Genomic DNA, 18,084 nt, shown 5'->3' on the forward strand with positions numbered 1-18,084 from the left:
GCAACACTAATTTCCTCTCCCACAATGTTTTTGTGGCTTCTCTACCCATGGTACATTTTGTACCTAAACCCCGCTAAGTATGTGATCTCCTTTCTCTCACATGGACATTTTGGCTAGAATTAATTCAGAGGAAATTTCATCTTTCTAATGTCATGACTAAGGGAACCAGGGAATACAGAAACCAAATTCACAGATGTGGTTCTCTACTGGAGAAGGTTCATATCTCTCATGAAGCTGGAAGGGGGAATACACAAATATAATCTGAATTGTGTAGCTGATCTTGTCTATAAAAAGTACAACCCATTGGGCAGGTGGAGTTGGGCCTATCATTATGTCATCTTTATGAGGGGCCAATGGTGGGGCAAGGCAATTACATTCTGTAAATGTTTGCCCCCTGCACCAGGGTCACCTAAATGGTTAACACACTGTGACAAAACCCCACTTTTATGAATCTGTATTGTATTTGGTTGTACTAAGCTGTTGTTTTGTATATTGTTCTGTGTTATTGAGTCAAGGAAAGACACGCTTGACTCTGTAAGGGGTGTATAATTTAGAATCAACTGCTATATTGTGAGATACAAAGGGGCAGCATGAGAGAAGTTCTGAGAAGCAAGAGAAAATCTAAGACGGGGAAGAACTAGGGGAGGGGCATAGAGAAAGCCATTCCAACCGAGCCTGTGAGAGAAACATGTCAGCAGCAGGGCCAGAGTGAGTATAAATTTATCCTCAGCGGGGATGAGGAAGGAGGAAGGTGGCAGACGGGAGGAGGAATGTTTTGGACCTGTGGGGATAGAAATTCCCTTCACAAATGTAAAGTGACAACTCATCTATAAATGAAGGTCTTAAAGAGTTGCCTGGTATACCGGCTTGTCCAAACTCGTATATGGATCTGAGAGAGGACATGGAACCAGGTCTCTGGCTCTGAGGCCACCATCTACTACTCTTTTTGTCTTTTTTTGGGGGGGGGGGGAGGAGGCGGAGGTTTTTGCAGGGCAATGAGGGTTAAGTGACTTGCCCAGGGTCACACAGCTAGTAAGTGTCAAGTGTTTGAGGCCGGATTTGAATTCAGGTCCTCCTGAATCCAGGGCTGGTGCTTTATCCACTGCGCCACCTTGCTGCCCCCCTATTTGTCTTTTTAATGTGAGAATACTAGTTTTGATTTAGATGGAAGACAATGCTAAAGTAATTAAGTTCCTGGAAGGACATTTAATACTGAAGAGAGTATTTTAACTGAAGGTGTTGAAAGTAAAGGAGATGGAAAAGTCTGAGATGGACCTCTAGGAAAATGTGGCAATTTCAGCAAGAATAAGAATAACTCTTGGCTACAGCCTAATTTTAAGAGAGAAAGAATCTCTCTAATCTTAAGGTATTGTTGTTCAGTGTTTCAGTTGTGTTCAACTCTTTATGATCCTGTGGACCAGAGCACGCCAGGCTCTTCTATCCTCCACTATCTCCTGAAGTCTGCACAAGCACGTGCTCATTGCTTCTATGACACTATCCATCTCACCCTCTGCCAGCCCCTTCTTCTTTTGCCTTCAATCTTTCCCAACATCAGGCGCTTTCCCAATGAGTCCCATCTTCTCATTATATGGCCAAAGTATTTATGCTTCAGTCACACAGTAAGGAAGTAGCAGATTTGGGATTTCAATCTAGCTCTCTTTCCACTCTGCCATGCTGCTAGCATGTATACTTTGACTAGGGATACCAAAGATGGCAATTTAAGAGTGGTAGAGATGACAAACCAAAAATTCAAAAGTAAACATAACAAAATTATAATGATTAAGCAAGACTTGAATGAAGAGATATGAGAAGACACCCACAACCTGCTCCTCTGTAGAGGTGGGAAGTCCAAAGGTCGCATTTTCTGCATGTTTTTGGACTTCTGACTCTTCTAGCCTATTTCTTTATTGATCAGTTATGGTGACTTTTTTTTTCTTCTTCTTTAAAAAAATACTGTTTGTCAAATGGGATGGTTCTCTGGGAGGCGGAGGGGGAGGGGGAAGTTTGCATGGAATACTATGGTTATATAAGAAATAGAAAACAGCAATAAAAATTTGTTAAAAAAAGTGGTGTAGAAGGAAAATTGTAATAATCTCAAAATAAGAACAACTCTACACCAAGGCTATTTGTAAACAAATAGAATTTGTGTAAAGTAGCTGAGTTAAACCCATCCCTCAGTTTAAGGTGAAATAGAATGAGAATGAATATAAATGTTCCTTTGGAGTCTGTCAAAAGGGTGATGAGGAAGGTGATATAAAGTCCATGACTAAGTGACACCAGCTGACAGAGCTATGGATTTAAAAGACTTATTTAAACCAGATGTGAAGATAGTTATTAAGTAAATAGTTTTAATGTTAGAAATGCTGTGATATGTTCTCTTGTACATTTCATATGGTACCAATGCTTTAGCAGCTCATTGGCTCAGTGGATGGAGTGCCAGGCCTGGAGTCAAGAAGACTTACTTATCTCCCTGAGTTCAAATCTGGCTCATTCACTTACAGCTCTGTGACCCTGAACAAGTCACTTAACCTTGTTTGCTTCAGTTTCTTCATCTATAAAATAAGCTGGAGAAGGAAATGGCAAAAACCACTCCAATATCTTTGCCAAGAAAACCCAAAATGGTGTCACAAAAAGTCGTACAGGACTAAAAAACGACAACCACAAACCAATGGTTTAGAAATATATTTCAAAACTTTTATTTGTAAGTACCCTGTCTCCATTTTCTAGTGTATTGCTGTGCATCTCCCAGAAATTTTCAGTACTTGCTAGTCCTTGGTAGCAGTAAACCAAGGAGATGTGGTAACATTTCTTTCTTTTTTTTTTTTTTTGCAGGGCAATGAGGTTTAAGTGACTTGTCCAGGGTCACACACCTAGTATGTGTCAAGTGTTTGAGGCTGGATTTGAACTCAGGTCCTCCTGAATCCAGGGCTGGTGCTTTATCTACTTCACTACCTAGCTGCTCCAAGTGATAACATCTCTAGTTGGGATTTAAAAAGTGTTCTTAAGCATTACTACAAAAACAAATACGATCCTAAAAATCAACATACAAAATGGTGAGCATAAGCTTGTTCAGTTCTGGTTCCTCCTGCAATGCTCCTGTGATGTAAAGAGCCAAAGAAGGAGGAATTACAGAGAAAGATTCTATGGTTTATAAACTAGAACCCACCTAAAAAGCCAGTAACGCAGCTCGTACTCCTGGCAGTGTTAAGTTCTAGCACAAAGTCAGCGTGTGTGCTATAGCCAAGTAATTTTGCAACTTTGGCCCGTAGTGGAAGTAGCTGTTGCAGAATTTTGGTGTTTTCCTGAAAACCAATAAACAAACAAACAAATAATAAAATAAAATAAAGAGAGTCATTAGCAGGAGACAGACTTTGAAAAGGAAAGAATTATTTTTGTTGTATTTTGCAGTAATATGAAGTGACAAACATTAGAAGACTTTTTAGTAAATGGCTCATTGAGAATGCTATAATTTAAATAACATTTATCAGGGTTGGGCAGATACTGGAATTCCTCAGAAATGAACTATGATCCTATGGGGGGAAAAATGTATTTCCTTCCTAGCTGTGTTTATCTCTGTTTTATAAGTATAGCCATGTCATCAACAGCAATCACATCCCAGATGCCAGTTTTGGAATTTATATAATTTAAGAACTTATAAAATGACTGCACGAAATAGGAATCATGAACAAAGGTTGAAAGTAAATGATAATTTCCAACTAATCTTAATTCTTTTACTTAATTTTTTCTTTTAAGTTAATACATCTAGGATCAATTGTATGCAGTCAAAAAGTTCACAATTGTCAATAACTTGACAATAAACACAATAAAACTAGATTACTTAAAAAAAAAACTGTCATAAGCCAGGCTTTCTAGTAATTTGGACTAGCTTCCTTCTTCCCTTTTACCTGGAGTGAGGGTTAGTTGGAGGTTGGGACTTGAATTTGCTAGATAGCTGAACAGAAGTATGCCTTAATTTAAGTAATATTTAATTTTCAGTTGTTAAAAATTATAATCTTGCTTTCCATTTGAAGCCAAAAACTGGTAAACAACTTCAGAGTCAAATTCTGAATTCTACCATTGACTCCATTATTAAATTGCTATTACCACAGGCAGATGATTTCACCTTTTTGCATTTAAATTAGAAAATGTGAATAATAATACAAAGCCCAACTTATACAACTGTTTAAGGTTTGACAAATGGATATCTTCAAGGTATTTTTAGAGCTGTTTACATTTTCAAAGTGCTAAACGTTATTATTATGGAACCAATATTAAATCATGTCAGAGACCATTTTACAATATTTCAGTGTCAGCATGCACAATTATTGCTGTCATAAAGTCTGCCTTTTTAGCAAGATAATGATGCCATAACAGTAATTTGTACTTACATAGCATCTTCCAAAGAGCTCAAAGTGCATGTACAAATTTCATGCTATTTACTGAGATTTATAAGAATGCAAAGACATTTGATAGCATCTCTATTTTTTTGATTCCGAAAATTTAGGCACAGAAAGATGACACAACTGGCTACATAATAATATAATGATTTGTGGTAGAAGTAGAAATTCTGATCTCAGTCCAAGTCTAGTGTTCTGTCCAATACATCACGCTCAGAAATGACAATTTCAATAATGTTCATTCAACTTGTGTTCACTTTCTGGCTGTTAATAGTTCTGCCATAACAAACCTGAAGTGCCGAAGTTTATAATTATTCCATGAGCGATAGAAAGAACCTCTCTAAGAGAACAAATTACAAAAGATAAACACCAGTGATGATTCGGGTAACAGGTTTATTGGAGGTGTTCTATGATGTGAAATGATAAAGGGGAAGTAGATAGAGTAATAGATTTGGAAACAGAGGACCTGAGTTCAAATCCTCACTCTTCTACTTATTACCTGTGTGTCTCTGAGAAAGTTACTTCACATCACTGGGTTTCTGTTTTCTACGTGTAAAAAGAAGGGGTTGGACCATAAATGGTATTGAAAATCCCTTTTGTCTCTAAATTTATGATCCTAAGATAGCTGGTGGTTTATTATCAATGCCAATGGACAAGAGATGGACTACCCACCTAAAGAATGATCTTGTAAAAGAGAGGAGGATCATGAGAGGTTGATTGTGTAGCAAATACTATACATGATGGGAATCTGGATAAAGATTGGAATGGATACCCTGAGATTTTTAATTCTAGTTTTGAGTAGACTTTTGTTCACAACAAGATGATTGATGACAGATTTCATTTATTTATTTCAGGGCAATGAGGGTTAAGTGACTTGCCCAGGGTCACACGGCCAGTAAGTGTCGAGTGTCTGAGGACGGATTTGAAAACAGGTCCTCCTGAATTCAGGGTACCACCGAGCTGCCCCACTAAGATAGATTTCATTAGAGAATCAATGAATATTTGCAAATAATTCTCTAACATGTTACTTGGTCACTTAACCAACTTACTACTTGTCTATTTGTTGTACTGCAGAATTCGTGGAAATAAATGTGCTTTCTACTGTGTGTGTTCCAATAGATGAGTTGTTCATCATTTTCCTTAAAAGTAACAAATGAGAAAACACTGAAGTAAAGGCTTTATGGGATAGGGATGAAGTACATTATTGTGAGTGCTTCTTAAGAGGCACAAATCAACTATAGGGAGAGAAAATAAATGGTTGAGTTTGACTAATATGCCAACAACCTTAGGGAAAAGCTAAGCACTTTGTGGTCCAGTTTTTTCTCCCCACTTAACAGTATTTTATTTTTCCCAATTACATGTGAAGATAGTTTTCAACATTCATTTTTCTAAGATTTATAAGAGTTTCTAAGATTTATAAGAGTTCTAAATTTTTCCCCTCCTTCCTCCCCAAGACAGCAAGTAATCTGATAGAGGTTATACAGTACAATCGTGTTTAAACATATTTCCACATTAGTCATGTTGTGAAAGAAAAATCAGAACAAAAGGGAAAAATCACAAGAAAAAAAAAACAAAAGTGAAAATAGTATGCCTCAATCTGCATTCAGACTCCATAGACTCCATAGCATTTTATATCACGAGTCTTTTGGAATTGTCTTGGATCACTGCATTACTGAGAAGAGCTAAATCTATCATAGTTAGTCACCATATACTGCTGATGTAACTATGTATAATGTTTTCCTGGTTCTGCTAACCTCGCTCAGCATTAGTTCATGTAAGTCTTTCCAGGTTTTTGTGAAATCTGCCTGCTCATCATTTCTTATAGTACAATAGTATTCTATTACATTCATATACCACAACTTGTTCAGCCATTCCCCAGTTGATTTGCATCTCCTCAATTTCCAATTCTTTGCCATGTGGTCCAAAATTTTAAGCTTGTTGTTTGTTGCTCAGTTGTTTTCAGTTCTGTATGAGTCTTTGTGATCCCATTTGGGATTTTCTTGGCAAAGATACTAGAATGGTTTGCCATTTCCTTCTCCAGCTCATTTTACAGATGAGGAAATTGAGGCAAACAGGCTGAGTGATTTGCCTAAGGTCACACAGTTAGTAAGTATCTGAGGCTGGATTTTTTCTTTTAATTTTTTTTTTGCAGGGCAATAGGGGTTAAGTGACTTGCCCAGGGTCACACAGCTAGTATGTGTCAAGTGTCTGAGGCTGGATTTGAACTCAGGTACTCCTGAATCCAGGGCTGGTGCTTTATCCACTGCACCACCTAGCTGCCCCCTGAGGCTGGATTTTAACTCAGGTCTTCCTGACTCCAGGCCCAGCACTCTATTCTAATGTGCCACCTAGCCACTTCCCCCTTTCTTTTTTATTTTTTTAATTTTTAGTGAGGCAATTGGGGTTAAGTGACTTGCCCAGGGTCACACAGCTAGTAAGTATTAAGTGTCTGAGGCCGGATTTGAACTCAGGTCCTCCTGACTCCAGGGCAGGTGCTCTATCCACTACGCCACCTAGCTGCCCCTTCCCCTTTCATTTTAAAGCTAAAACCTAGATAAATCAGCTTTGGTTATGAGTATAAACTTTTTATAATCTTAAGCTAGGCCTATCTGAAAGGACTCACTTGTAAGATTTTAATAACTGATATTCAGATGAAATAAATGGATGACATGACTAATAATAACAACAATAACAGCTGATATTTAATGGAGTTTTAAAGTTTACAAAGCAGTCAATATGTTATAGGTGTGATTTGAATCCAGATTTTCCTGACTCTTAAATTCAGCTCTTGATTCACTCTACCATGCTTCCTCTGAATATATGCAATGTCATGATGGTCTGTGAAAGTGGGTATGGTGCTCAGAGTTGTACTTGGCTGACAATAGATGACACAAAGCCCTAACAACTGACAATGCCAACTATTTCAGGAGTACCCTAACTCCTTTCTTTTAGAAAAGCTCAAAACAAACTCTGACAACACATACCATTTATAAGCCATGTGACAGTTGCAGGTAATAAGAGGAGACTATAGGGAGCCTAATCTAACTAGTTATACCCCTTACCAACTTGGCCCAAAGTAACACAACCTGTGAATACACAGCCATGCTACATAAGCAGACAGCATATGAAAGGGAAAATCAATAAGAAGGATGATTTTACATTCTTCACAGATGTCACTATGCTGTGCAAACGATATATCCTTGTATACCTGAGTATATAGTACTCACTTCCTGTGATATCAAGTCGGTAACATGTTTGTTCACATTTTGCAACATCATACTTAGCAAGTATGCTTAAAGTTGCCTTAGCTATTTAATTCCTTTCATATATGTTTAGTTTAGCTAGCTAATAAGGGGAGAAGTTGCTTATGCTCAAACTATCGTCACTGTAACACAGGGGTTCTTAACCTAAGGTCCATAGATTATGAATTTGGATGAGATAAAAATTATGTCTTTATTTCCACTAATATCTGACTAAAATTTAGCATTTTCTTCAATTTTGAATGTAGGTAACAAACAACAGTTGTACTTTTACTATCTGACTGTGTCATTGATAGAAATCATAGATATTTTCATATTCTATTACAGTTGTTGGCAATATCTTAAAATATCATATGTGTTCACTACTTTGAAATCACTTGTTATTAGACCTGCCTCTAGATCACATGTGATTGCAGTCTTTTTGTTTACAGACTATTTCAATATAATTGGTTTCCTCTGTAATCTTATGTATTTTATTTTTTGCATTTAAAAACATTACTTTGAGGAGTCCATAGGATTCACCAACCTGCCAAAGGGGTTCATGATATAAAAAAAGTCAAGAATTACTGCTGAAATACCACCTTGGTTCCTAAGGACTCAGGACCTGGGATGGAGTTAGATATATTTTTTGCTCAGGTTTTTTTTTTCATTCTCCCAAAGATCAGGTAACAATGGTTCCAGGGAATATTGGTAAGAACCAATCTGAAGGGGGTAATTTATAGTTATCTACCTTTCCCTTCATCTTTAAAATGAATCAGAAGTCATCCTGGAGATGAAACTGGGAGAAAGATAAACACTTGGAAGAACCTTGGTGGGGGTGGGGGTAGACAATGATGACTGCTTTTTACTTGGGCCTGAGTCTCACTGGGACATGGCTTCCCTATTCCCTTCCTCTTCTGTGTCATCCCATACCCCTCTCCTACTCCCTATAATCTTCTGCTTTATAAAGTTAATTTCTTTATAGAATCTATGATTTAATCATTGTAGGGAAGTGCTGGTGAGGAAAATCACTCCATTAATACAGACTTATAGGCTTCCAGAGTTGCCCAAGGCACTGAAAAGGTTAAGTGATTTGTCCAGGATCACAAAGCCAGTACGTGGCAGAGATGAGACTTGAACCTGGATCTTACTGACTCTAAAGCCATTCTGCTATCTATTTTTTTTTTTTTTAGTGAGGCAGTTGGGGTTAAGTGACTTGTCCAGGGTCACACAGCTAGTAAGTGTTAAGTGTCTGAGGCTGGATTTGAACTCAGGTACTCCTGACTCCAGGGCCGGTGCTCTATCCACTCCGCCACCTAGCTGACCCTATCTGCTATCTATTATGCTACACTGCCTCTCCTGGGAAATGCTAACTATGTCAAGGTTAAAGTTTTTGGTTAAGTGGCTTGAACTCTTTTTGGAAGAATAATAATATTATGTAAACAAAACAAAGAAATACATACTTACTGAAAGGGGCTAAAATAAGCCTTGGGTGCCCCAAACGGGCAGCGCCTCCCCCAGGGCAACTGCTCTCCCCGAAACCGCCCCAGGCACGTGGGCCTTACGCCATGCCCAGCCCATGCCCCACTCAGCAGGGATACAAACGGAAAACCCAGGCATGACCCGGGTTTCTTGGCCCAGCCCCCAGCTCCGGGCACACCTGGCACAGGGGCTTAGTGCCCCTGCCAGCCTTGGACACCTGCCCTGGGCACAGCCGGCAAATTATCTTAGGGGGTGGGGGCAGCCCAGGCCTGAGGTTTCTGAAAGAAAGAAGGGATATATAGCCTGGGGGGGTAGAGATTCTAGGGGGACACTACAGAGACAGTCAGAGAGAGAGGAGGAGTGAAGACTGAGTAAAGGAGGACTGAGTAAAGAAGCTAAGAGGGCGGGCCGGAGAAAGGACTGAGCACAGAGAGATGGGTGGAGTGAAGGAGACACCAGGAGACGCAGGGGAACTAGAGTGAAGGGAGGTGGCAGTGACAGCTGCCTGACACACTCACAGGCAAGAGACTCACAAGGGGATACAGAGAAACAGAGAGTCGGGGTGGGCAGATTTTACAGGTCATATGTTCCTACTTTTCTAAGTTTATCTCTAAGTTTATTCTTATAAATAAACCCTGGTTTTTGCTTTAAATTGAAAAAGGCTTTTGCTTATCAGTTTGGGAGAAGCAATTGGGGGATTTGTTAAACAGCCCTTACAGACTGGTTTAGGCAGCTAATCGCCTATAGCCCCACAGACAGCTAGCCAGATAGCTAGCTAAAATTTTACAGAGATTGCCTTAGTGGGGAAGACAAAGTTACAGATTAGAAAGCCAGTTATAATTTCTCAGATATAATTTCTCAAATAGTTTTCAGATAGTAATTTCTAAAATCAAATAGTTAAAAACCTTTACATTACTAAGATGAATTAACTAGATTTTTAGAGTAGAAACAAGTCTTCCAATGCTGTATATTATATTAACATTTCCAGTTAACAGTATCTGTACTTTGGGCTTAAACAAGTGAATTTGATCTTACTGACAAATATGCCCACTGCTTCCCAGAACTTAAGACTGAAATTTATCATGAAATATGAAATGACTGTTCATTGCCACTTATCAAGATGACTAAAACCCAGCATATTCTAAAGGAGCCATTTATAAACAAAGCTTCACGTTCAGAACGCCTGCATATAATTTTTAAAGCTAAAATGACACAACCTCCTTCAAACACAGATTAGAGTGACTTCTGCAATGGAAAGCATTTTCTAAATATAGACTCAGAAAAACAACCTTTTGTATCCTTGATATAAAAGTTTCTTCACATATGTGAATTATAAAAATTGTCAGCCCTGGGTATATTTGATCAAGTTGGCAATTACTACTGAAAACTAGTTTAATAAGATTGATAAAGAAAGCAGACAGATGTTCTATTCAGGGGAAAATAGATCCAAATGATTATACAGTAGATTCGAGGACAGACTTAGAAGTCTGACCTTTTAAAGGTACAGCTTGTTCCATTTACATCAAAGAAAATATAGATTGAGGCAACATAAATAATAGAATTTTCTGGAACGCTAACACCAATTAAGTTTTCTTCTCTCTCTGTCTCTGTCTCTATCCCTCTTTCCCCACTCCCCCACCCCCTTCTCAGTTTTTTCATATTTATTCCTCAAAGGAGGTGTCATCAGGAAATAAAATAGCCAGAGGTAAGTCAGCTGATTAGAATAAAAGGACATGAATAATGCCCAAACTGGAAAATATATCTAAAAAGTTTATTGCAATTCTGGCCAAGAACACAACCCCCTTTCCTTATCATTTGTTTTGTTTTTTGTTTTTTGTTTTTTTGGTGAGGCAATTGGGGTTAAGTGACTTACCCAGGGTCACACAGCTAGTAAGTGTTATGTGTCTGAGGCTGGACCTGAACTCAGGTCCTCCTGACTCCAGGGCCAGTGCTCTATCCACTGTGCCACCTAGCTGCCCCTTCCTTATCATTTGTAAAGTGAACAGGATAAATGCAAACATTTAGCATACCTCTTTGCATCTTGTATTAAAAGCCATTTCCATCTTCCTTCTGGTTTCTGGGATACAACATTTTTTCATAACAGGAAAGTAGTGGGGATATTTTAAGGTAACTTTATATTTGTTATCTTCTATCTTTTCTAAACTGTCAAGAAAATCATCAGGAAGAGCCCCTGGAAAACACAATTTTCTCATATGTTAATTTCATCCCTCAAAGATGAGTTTCTTGCAGTATTGGCATAGTGCAGTAGGAATCTCCAGGTATTTGGAAGTTAAGTGAATTTGAAAATAAGAACAAGGATAATTCTCACAATATTCTAAGAGTGTATTCTAACTATGTATATGTTTAAGTGCTCTTATGGTTACTGTGCTGCTAAATAATCAAATCAAAAAAGACACAGAACAGAACAAGAAGAAAAATGCTTAAGTTGTCTCTTAGAATAGAGATAGGATGCTTGTTAAATACCAGAAAGAGTACCACCCACAGAGGTTTGGAACTCTCCTTTGGAAACCCTTGTCTGTCTGAAGTTGGGGATGGTTTAAACATGGCCCATTCTAAAAAAAGGGAAACAGCATGAATGACTTCTTTTTTAAAGGTTTAGTCTACAACTTCTGTTAAGAGGTAGGGACCGTGTTTCATCATTGGTCTTCTGGAATTAGGGTTGATCAGAGTTCTGAATTTTTTCAGAATTGTAATGAATGACTTCTTAAGTGTTCTCTCAACCCTTACTTTTTCATTTCAATATGGAAAATAAAGTTAACTAAGGCACAGTTAACTTGTGAAGAGCTTGCCCACATGATCATATACCATTTAATCTATACCATAATACCATATAGTCATTTAATCTATACAATGTCAATATTTACCAAGTTCTTCCTTAGAAAACATAAGAAAGGTATTATCTTCATTGAGGTTTTTGTTGAAGTCTATACATAATTCACTCATTCTTTTCTTCATTGCTTTGATTTCCTGGATTGAGGATAAAGATTAATATGGGTCAAAAGTCAAAATAAACTTTAATTTATTTCTAAAAAACATTCAAATATTTATTTTCAAATTTATTCAAAACATTTTAATTTAAATTTATTATTTCTAGTAAAAATAGATTTCAATTATCCAAAAAGAACAGTTTAATACCTAATTTATACAAAATACTTTCTTAGCGAAGTGTATAAGAGAACCTTTACCATTCTTCCAAGTATATGTGTATATACATACAAGCACAAACATACATATATACACATAAACTCATATATAGATAAAACTATAGATTTGTATTTATGTATATGCGCACACATCTGTATCAGTGGTGGTGGTGGGGGGGGCTTTCCACACAATGAGTTCCTTACACTAATGAAATCACAGGTCTAGATGGCAACTCACCCCAAACAAGTTCTTTTTTTTTCTCCACATATAAGAAACTAATTTAAATCTACTGACTCATGTTTGATATTTCTATCTTGCAGAACATTGGCTTGATGGTACTCAAAATTTGGAGAAAGATGCATTAAAAAAACGAACAGGAAAGGAGAAGGAAGTCTGAACCCTGTGCTTGAAAAATTAAGATTCACATGCAACAAAAGGCTCCATTACTCAAGAAGTATTTGTAGTTTCTTTAAAAAACTGACAGCATTGACAAAAATGGCAATTCTGATGATGTTAAAAATGTACTGTGAATTGGGAAATAACAAATGAAAACTGTCAGCAGGGTTAAAGCTGAGTGATATGGCATATTACTAATTTGAAAGCTCCAGGAGCTGGCATTTCTCATATCCTCCAATACAAATTTTCAATGGAGTAACCAATACTGAATGCAGAAGCTAATTAGCTAGCATTTATTTCTCACTTTAAGGTTTACAAAGCCCTGTATGTGTCATCTCATTTGATGCTCACAACTCCGAGAGATAGAGGTGCTATTATTTTCCTCATTTTACATATATGGAAACTGAAAATGAGAGGTCAAGTGACTAGCCTAGAGTCATATAGCTAAGTGTCTGATATGGGATTTGAACTCAGGTCTTGTGTTTTGTAGTTTTTCAGTTACGTTCAATTCTTTGTGACTCCATTTTTGTGGTTTTCTTGGCAAAGATATTGGTGTTACTTGCCATTTCCTTTTCTAGCTTATTTTACAGATGAGTATGAGGCAAACAGGGTTTAAGTGACTTGTCCAGGGTTTACATAGTAAGTATCTGAAGTCAGATTTGAACTCAGGAAGATGAATCCAGGTCCAGTACTCTATCCAGACTGCACAACCTAGCTGCTACTGGGAGTCAACTTCTAGAGTAATTAGGGAGAGGGCTACTAGGCCATAGCTGTCAAACTCAAATGGTAAAGGATCTCTGACAGCATCATATTAATTCAGAATATCACAAATTAACATTATCTGTGTTGTATTGTATTTTTGTTTATTGTTTTAAACATTTCCCAGTAGCATGTTAATTTAGTGCAGGCTGTACTCCATATCACGGGTCTGATATCTCTGTACTAGAGGGTTGGTTTTTGTGGTTCCTAATTTTTGGAATACCCTTTATGGACAAAGATGATTTACATGTATAAATCATTCACTTAAAGGTCTTAGAAGGGCCAGCTGGGAAGCAACAAAGGCATGGGCAAAACAAAAGATTCTGAGTCATCAATGTCCACTTTCCCCCAAAGTGTTTGGTAACCAAACTTTATTCACACATAAAGAAATTAATCAGATTTAGAGGGAGCAAGTAAATACTAGCACCTGTACTATCCTGGAGTCTAGGAAGGAATAAGGAAGCATCTTATAAGTTCTACTAAAAATAAACAGACTAGCATGAGGTATCCAGTATTCTGTAAACTCACACTATCCTTAGCATGTCTGCTGAATGATAGTTACCAAAACTTGTTTCCATTGGCTTTGACTGTTTTAAAAATTTGAATTTCTGTTTTTCTGATAAGAAGAGAAGCGAGATTCACTGATTGGGCTTCTTTCCCTGGAAAAGGAAAGTGTGGAGATAAAACTACCCTGCAGTTAGTTCTAGGAAATCAATTAACAGGCTTAGAAAGGCATTCTATAGCTTCCTTCCTTATCTTTAGCACTTCTCTGGCTAGGATATGAGAGGGAATGGGGACAAGGAGCCATGTAGGGACTTCCTGATCCCCCCCTCCCCCAAATCAAAGGTTGTCTAAGAAGCTCTAGTAGAGATGCGAGCCTCATTCCATGACTTAATTCCACACCCACAGGTAAGGACCTCAGTAGCCTCTTTGATCTGCTAACCAGGAAGCCTGAAATCCCCTGGGTCACCCCATCAAAGTTTGGCTTTCAGTAACTTCTTCCTCTGGGGAGTTTAAAAATGAAATAACTGCCCAATCCCAGGTGTCTTTGTTCATCCCCTCAATCCCCCATATGAATCACTGCACCAATCCTGTACCTTGAACTCTGATTTACATACCATGTCCAGGATTCTTGCTTACTCCTCCCAGTTTCCAGTTTGACTGCAGTAAGAACCCTTTAAGAACTCACTGGACTTTAATTGTTTCTGTGCCACAACCCCACTTCCTTCCTTCCTTCCTTCCTTCCTTCCTTCCTTCCTTCCTTCCTTCCTTCCTTCCTTCCTTCCTTCCTTCCTTCCTTCCTTTCTTTCTTTCTTTCTTTCTTGCAATGAGGGTTAAGTGACATGCCCAGGGTCACACAGCTAGTAAATATCAAGTGTCTGACGCCGGATTTGAACTCAGGTCCTCCTCAATCCAGGGCCACAATACCTCTCTTCCACTGGGGATTCCACCGGGACTTCACCTTCTTAATGCAAATATTTCCTTTAAATAAAACTAGCAGGCTATACTGTTTCTCTCTGTTTTCTCTCATCTTGTACTGTGTTCTGTCTTGTGGTGTTCCATGCTTCCTCCTACTGTATTTTGGAATCCTTAATCTCACTCAAATAGCATTAAGATGCCATGTCAATACTATTAGCATTGTATTCTTTTCCCTTACAGTCAAAACCCTATTCTCCCCAGTGTTTTCCTACTAGTACTCCATTCTCTTACCTCTTACTTCTCAACCTTGCTCCAAGCTTAATACAGATGATGAAAATCTGCTCATTTTTGAACCAGGAGAAACACAGTGAGGTTTCTAGTGTTGTTATAGTTCTTTCCTACTTTCTGCATGGAAGGTATTTAGAGTCTAAAATTTGTTTCCTTCTCAAAATGGACTCCCCCTTTGATTTCGCTATTTGGGTCAATGGTAGCAACACCATCCAATCACACATGACTGAAGCCTTAATATCATTTTAGGTGGTTCCTCTCCCTGATCTCCTTACACCCAAATGGTTACCAAATGAGATGGGGGTTAGGCATGACTACTAATGATGTGGTCTGGAAATTTGGGGTCCAGTTGATTGTGAGTCATCCCAAAAGAATTACAAGACTCAGTGACTCAGTTTCCCAAGTTGTATTGCAATACTGTGGGTGACCACAGGGAGAGAACCAGAATATTGGAATGGTATCTCTCAAATAAGGAAAGGAAAGACAGTTATATTTATAGTATGGATAAATTGATTATCAGTCTCATTATAATAATCTCCACCTTGGGGAGGTACAAGGGAGGGCTTATCCTAATTTGGAATTCCTGGGGTCCTAAGCCAACCCCTGAGGCTGGTATCTTTTTCAGTGGAGGTGTGTTTTGGGGGTTTACACGTCATAAGGTGAATCTGGGGACAAATTTGGCCTTTTCTGCGCATGTCTCTTTCTGATTCCCATGACTAGTTTCAAAATATAATCATTTTTCATTAGAATTTCTATAGGTTGTCTTTTTCCTTTATTGTTATTTTGACCTGATCTGTTCTGGTCCGTTATGGATGTTGATCACTATGGGTATGAGAACCTAACATAAGTTATCCATTAACTGGGATCTGACTCCCTTTTAGAGCTAATACCTGAATTAAAGCTTGGGTCTTAGGTTTTTTCTATTAACCCCTTTTTGCCTCCTACATTACTACCTGGACCCAGAGATAACTAAACAATAATGCCCCTGACTCTCAGGAATTTTTCCCCATCCCACCTCCAAAAGGAACTTTCCATTTTCAGGTGGTCACCCCATCTATCCTCTATAAAAGTTTTGGTCTTCCTTCTGTTCTGGGAGGAGACTTTCCTGCTACAGAATTTTATCTCCCCTTACTTCTTAGGTATGTCCGTCCTGATATCTGATATCTTTAATAGTCCCTTGATTCCTTGATATGCCTGTCCTGTTATGTGGTCATCCTAACCCCCATGTCACCAAGCAAGTTATATTAATTCATTTTCCACAATCTCTCTTCCATCTCTTCCCTTCTCTTTATTTCCATTGCCAATAGTGGAAGGCCATCAGGCTTCAGTAGTACTTCCACTGTTTATTGCATCCTCCTCCTAAGTAGTCAGCTGACCACCAATTTCCTCCTTCAGTGGATACAGCACTGGGCCTAGAATCAGGAAAACCAAGTTCAAATCTGACCTTAGACACTTAGTAGCTGTGTGACCCTGTGCAAGTCACTCAATGTCTACCTTAGTTTCCTCATCTGCAAAACAGGGATAATAATAGCACCTACCTCATAGGGTTATTGTGGGGATCAAATGAAATAATATTTGTAAAGTACCTGGGTGCCAGGCACATGGCAGGCACTTAATAAATGCCCGTTTCCTTCTTCACCCCCAACCCCCTTCTCCAATTCATCCTGAACACTGCTACCAGATTATTCTATCTCATATACAGAACCACTGAGGTAATTCCTCAGCTCAAAATACTTTGACAGCTCCCTACTGCCTACCATATAAAGTCTAAACTAGCATGAAAATTCTTCTGCACCTTGGATCTCTTCTACCCTTAAAGTTTTCTCTTATCAATCTCCCTGCTAGACTGTAAGCTTCATGAGGCCAGAGGCCACATCTTAATTATGTATGAATATTTCCCAGGGTTTTGCCAACAGGAAGTAGCTAATCATTTTTTTGATGAATGAAGGACTATACGGTTAAAATATAGGGACAACACAATAAAAAAGCTTGGGAACCAGTGTTCAAAAGCTAATCTCCCCTCCTAAAAAGGGCAAAGAGTTTCTTCTAGCTCTTCTCTCTCTCTCTCTCTCTCTCTCTCTCTCTCTCTCTCTCTCTCTCAACATACACACAAACATATTTATGGTGTTCTATTACAAAATAGCCTCATTTGATGACTTAGTGAATAATTATTGAGCACTTATACTTAGCACTGAGTGTAATGGGAGGAGAAGGTTAGAGGGGAAAAATAAGCTATGATCCTTGCCTTTGGGGTTAGAATCTTGCTGGGGAAGTAAAAAAATAAAGGCTATTTACCTAAGAGAGATAAAATAAGTCACAATTATATGTTAATTACCATAAATTCAGTAAGAGTTCCCAAAAGAGAAAGCAAGTAAGAAAGTGAGCTTAAAGTCTTACAGTTTCAAATAAGGACTGTAGGGAACAGACAGCTCAGTATCTAGAATGCCCAAAATGATTTGAATATGCCCTTGCTTCCCAAATGTGGCAGAAGGAAAAGAAAACCAAACTCACATTTTGCACTTCCTCTGGAAGATGAAGACCATTCCTCTTTCCCATTTTAATGGACTTTTCTAGGTAGCGCTTGGCTTCAGGCTTTATTGTTTCAAGATCACAGGTTTTCTGAAATTAAAGCATGGGATAAACCATTTCTTTATACAAGGTTACAAATGGTACATTATAATGTGTTTGTGAAGTCTGGGTAAATCTGTTCTTTAGTTCTGTTGGAATATGTGTGTGTGTGTGTGTGTATGTGTGTATGTATGTATGTATACATAACATGTAAGTGACTAGGAGTGGGTCTGATCTGAAAACCTGATTCTGAAGTTCACTATACCAGGATGTTTTCCTAGGGCAGATGAAGCCACCCAGAATGTCCTTGTCTTGCATTCAAATGTAGAGGGAATGGCTGTTCCACTTGAAAGTGGTAGAGCAGACATAGT

The 18,084-nt window shown here is 38.3% G+C and overlaps 1 protein-coding gene across 4 annotated transcripts in view; it reads right to left on the minus strand.

Moving 5' to 3' along the window:
• NLN (neurolysin) overlaps positions 1-18,084 on the minus strand; it is a 138,158-nt gene that overhangs the window by 49,001 nt on the left and 71,073 nt on the right. For all 4 annotated transcript variants that reach the window (XM_043976921.1, XM_043976918.1, XM_043976919.1 and 1 more), the window contains 4 exons: positions 17,657-17,764; positions 12,004-12,106; positions 11,149-11,309; positions 3,167-3,302 (listed from right to left, as the gene is read on the minus strand). In XM_043976921.1, the coding sequence (XP_043832856.1) occupies positions 3,167-3,302; positions 11,149-11,309; positions 12,004-12,106; positions 17,657-17,764 (508 nt within the window). The remainder of the gene's footprint in view (positions 1-3,166; positions 3,303-11,148; positions 11,310-12,003; positions 12,107-17,656; positions 17,765-18,084) is intronic.

Source organism: Dromiciops gliroides, chromosome 1 (assembly GCF_019393635.1).
Source record: "Dromiciops gliroides isolate mDroGli1 chromosome 1, mDroGli1.pri, whole genome shotgun sequence".
NCBI lineage: Eukaryota > Metazoa > Chordata > Mammalia > Microbiotheria > Microbiotheriidae > Dromiciops > Dromiciops gliroides.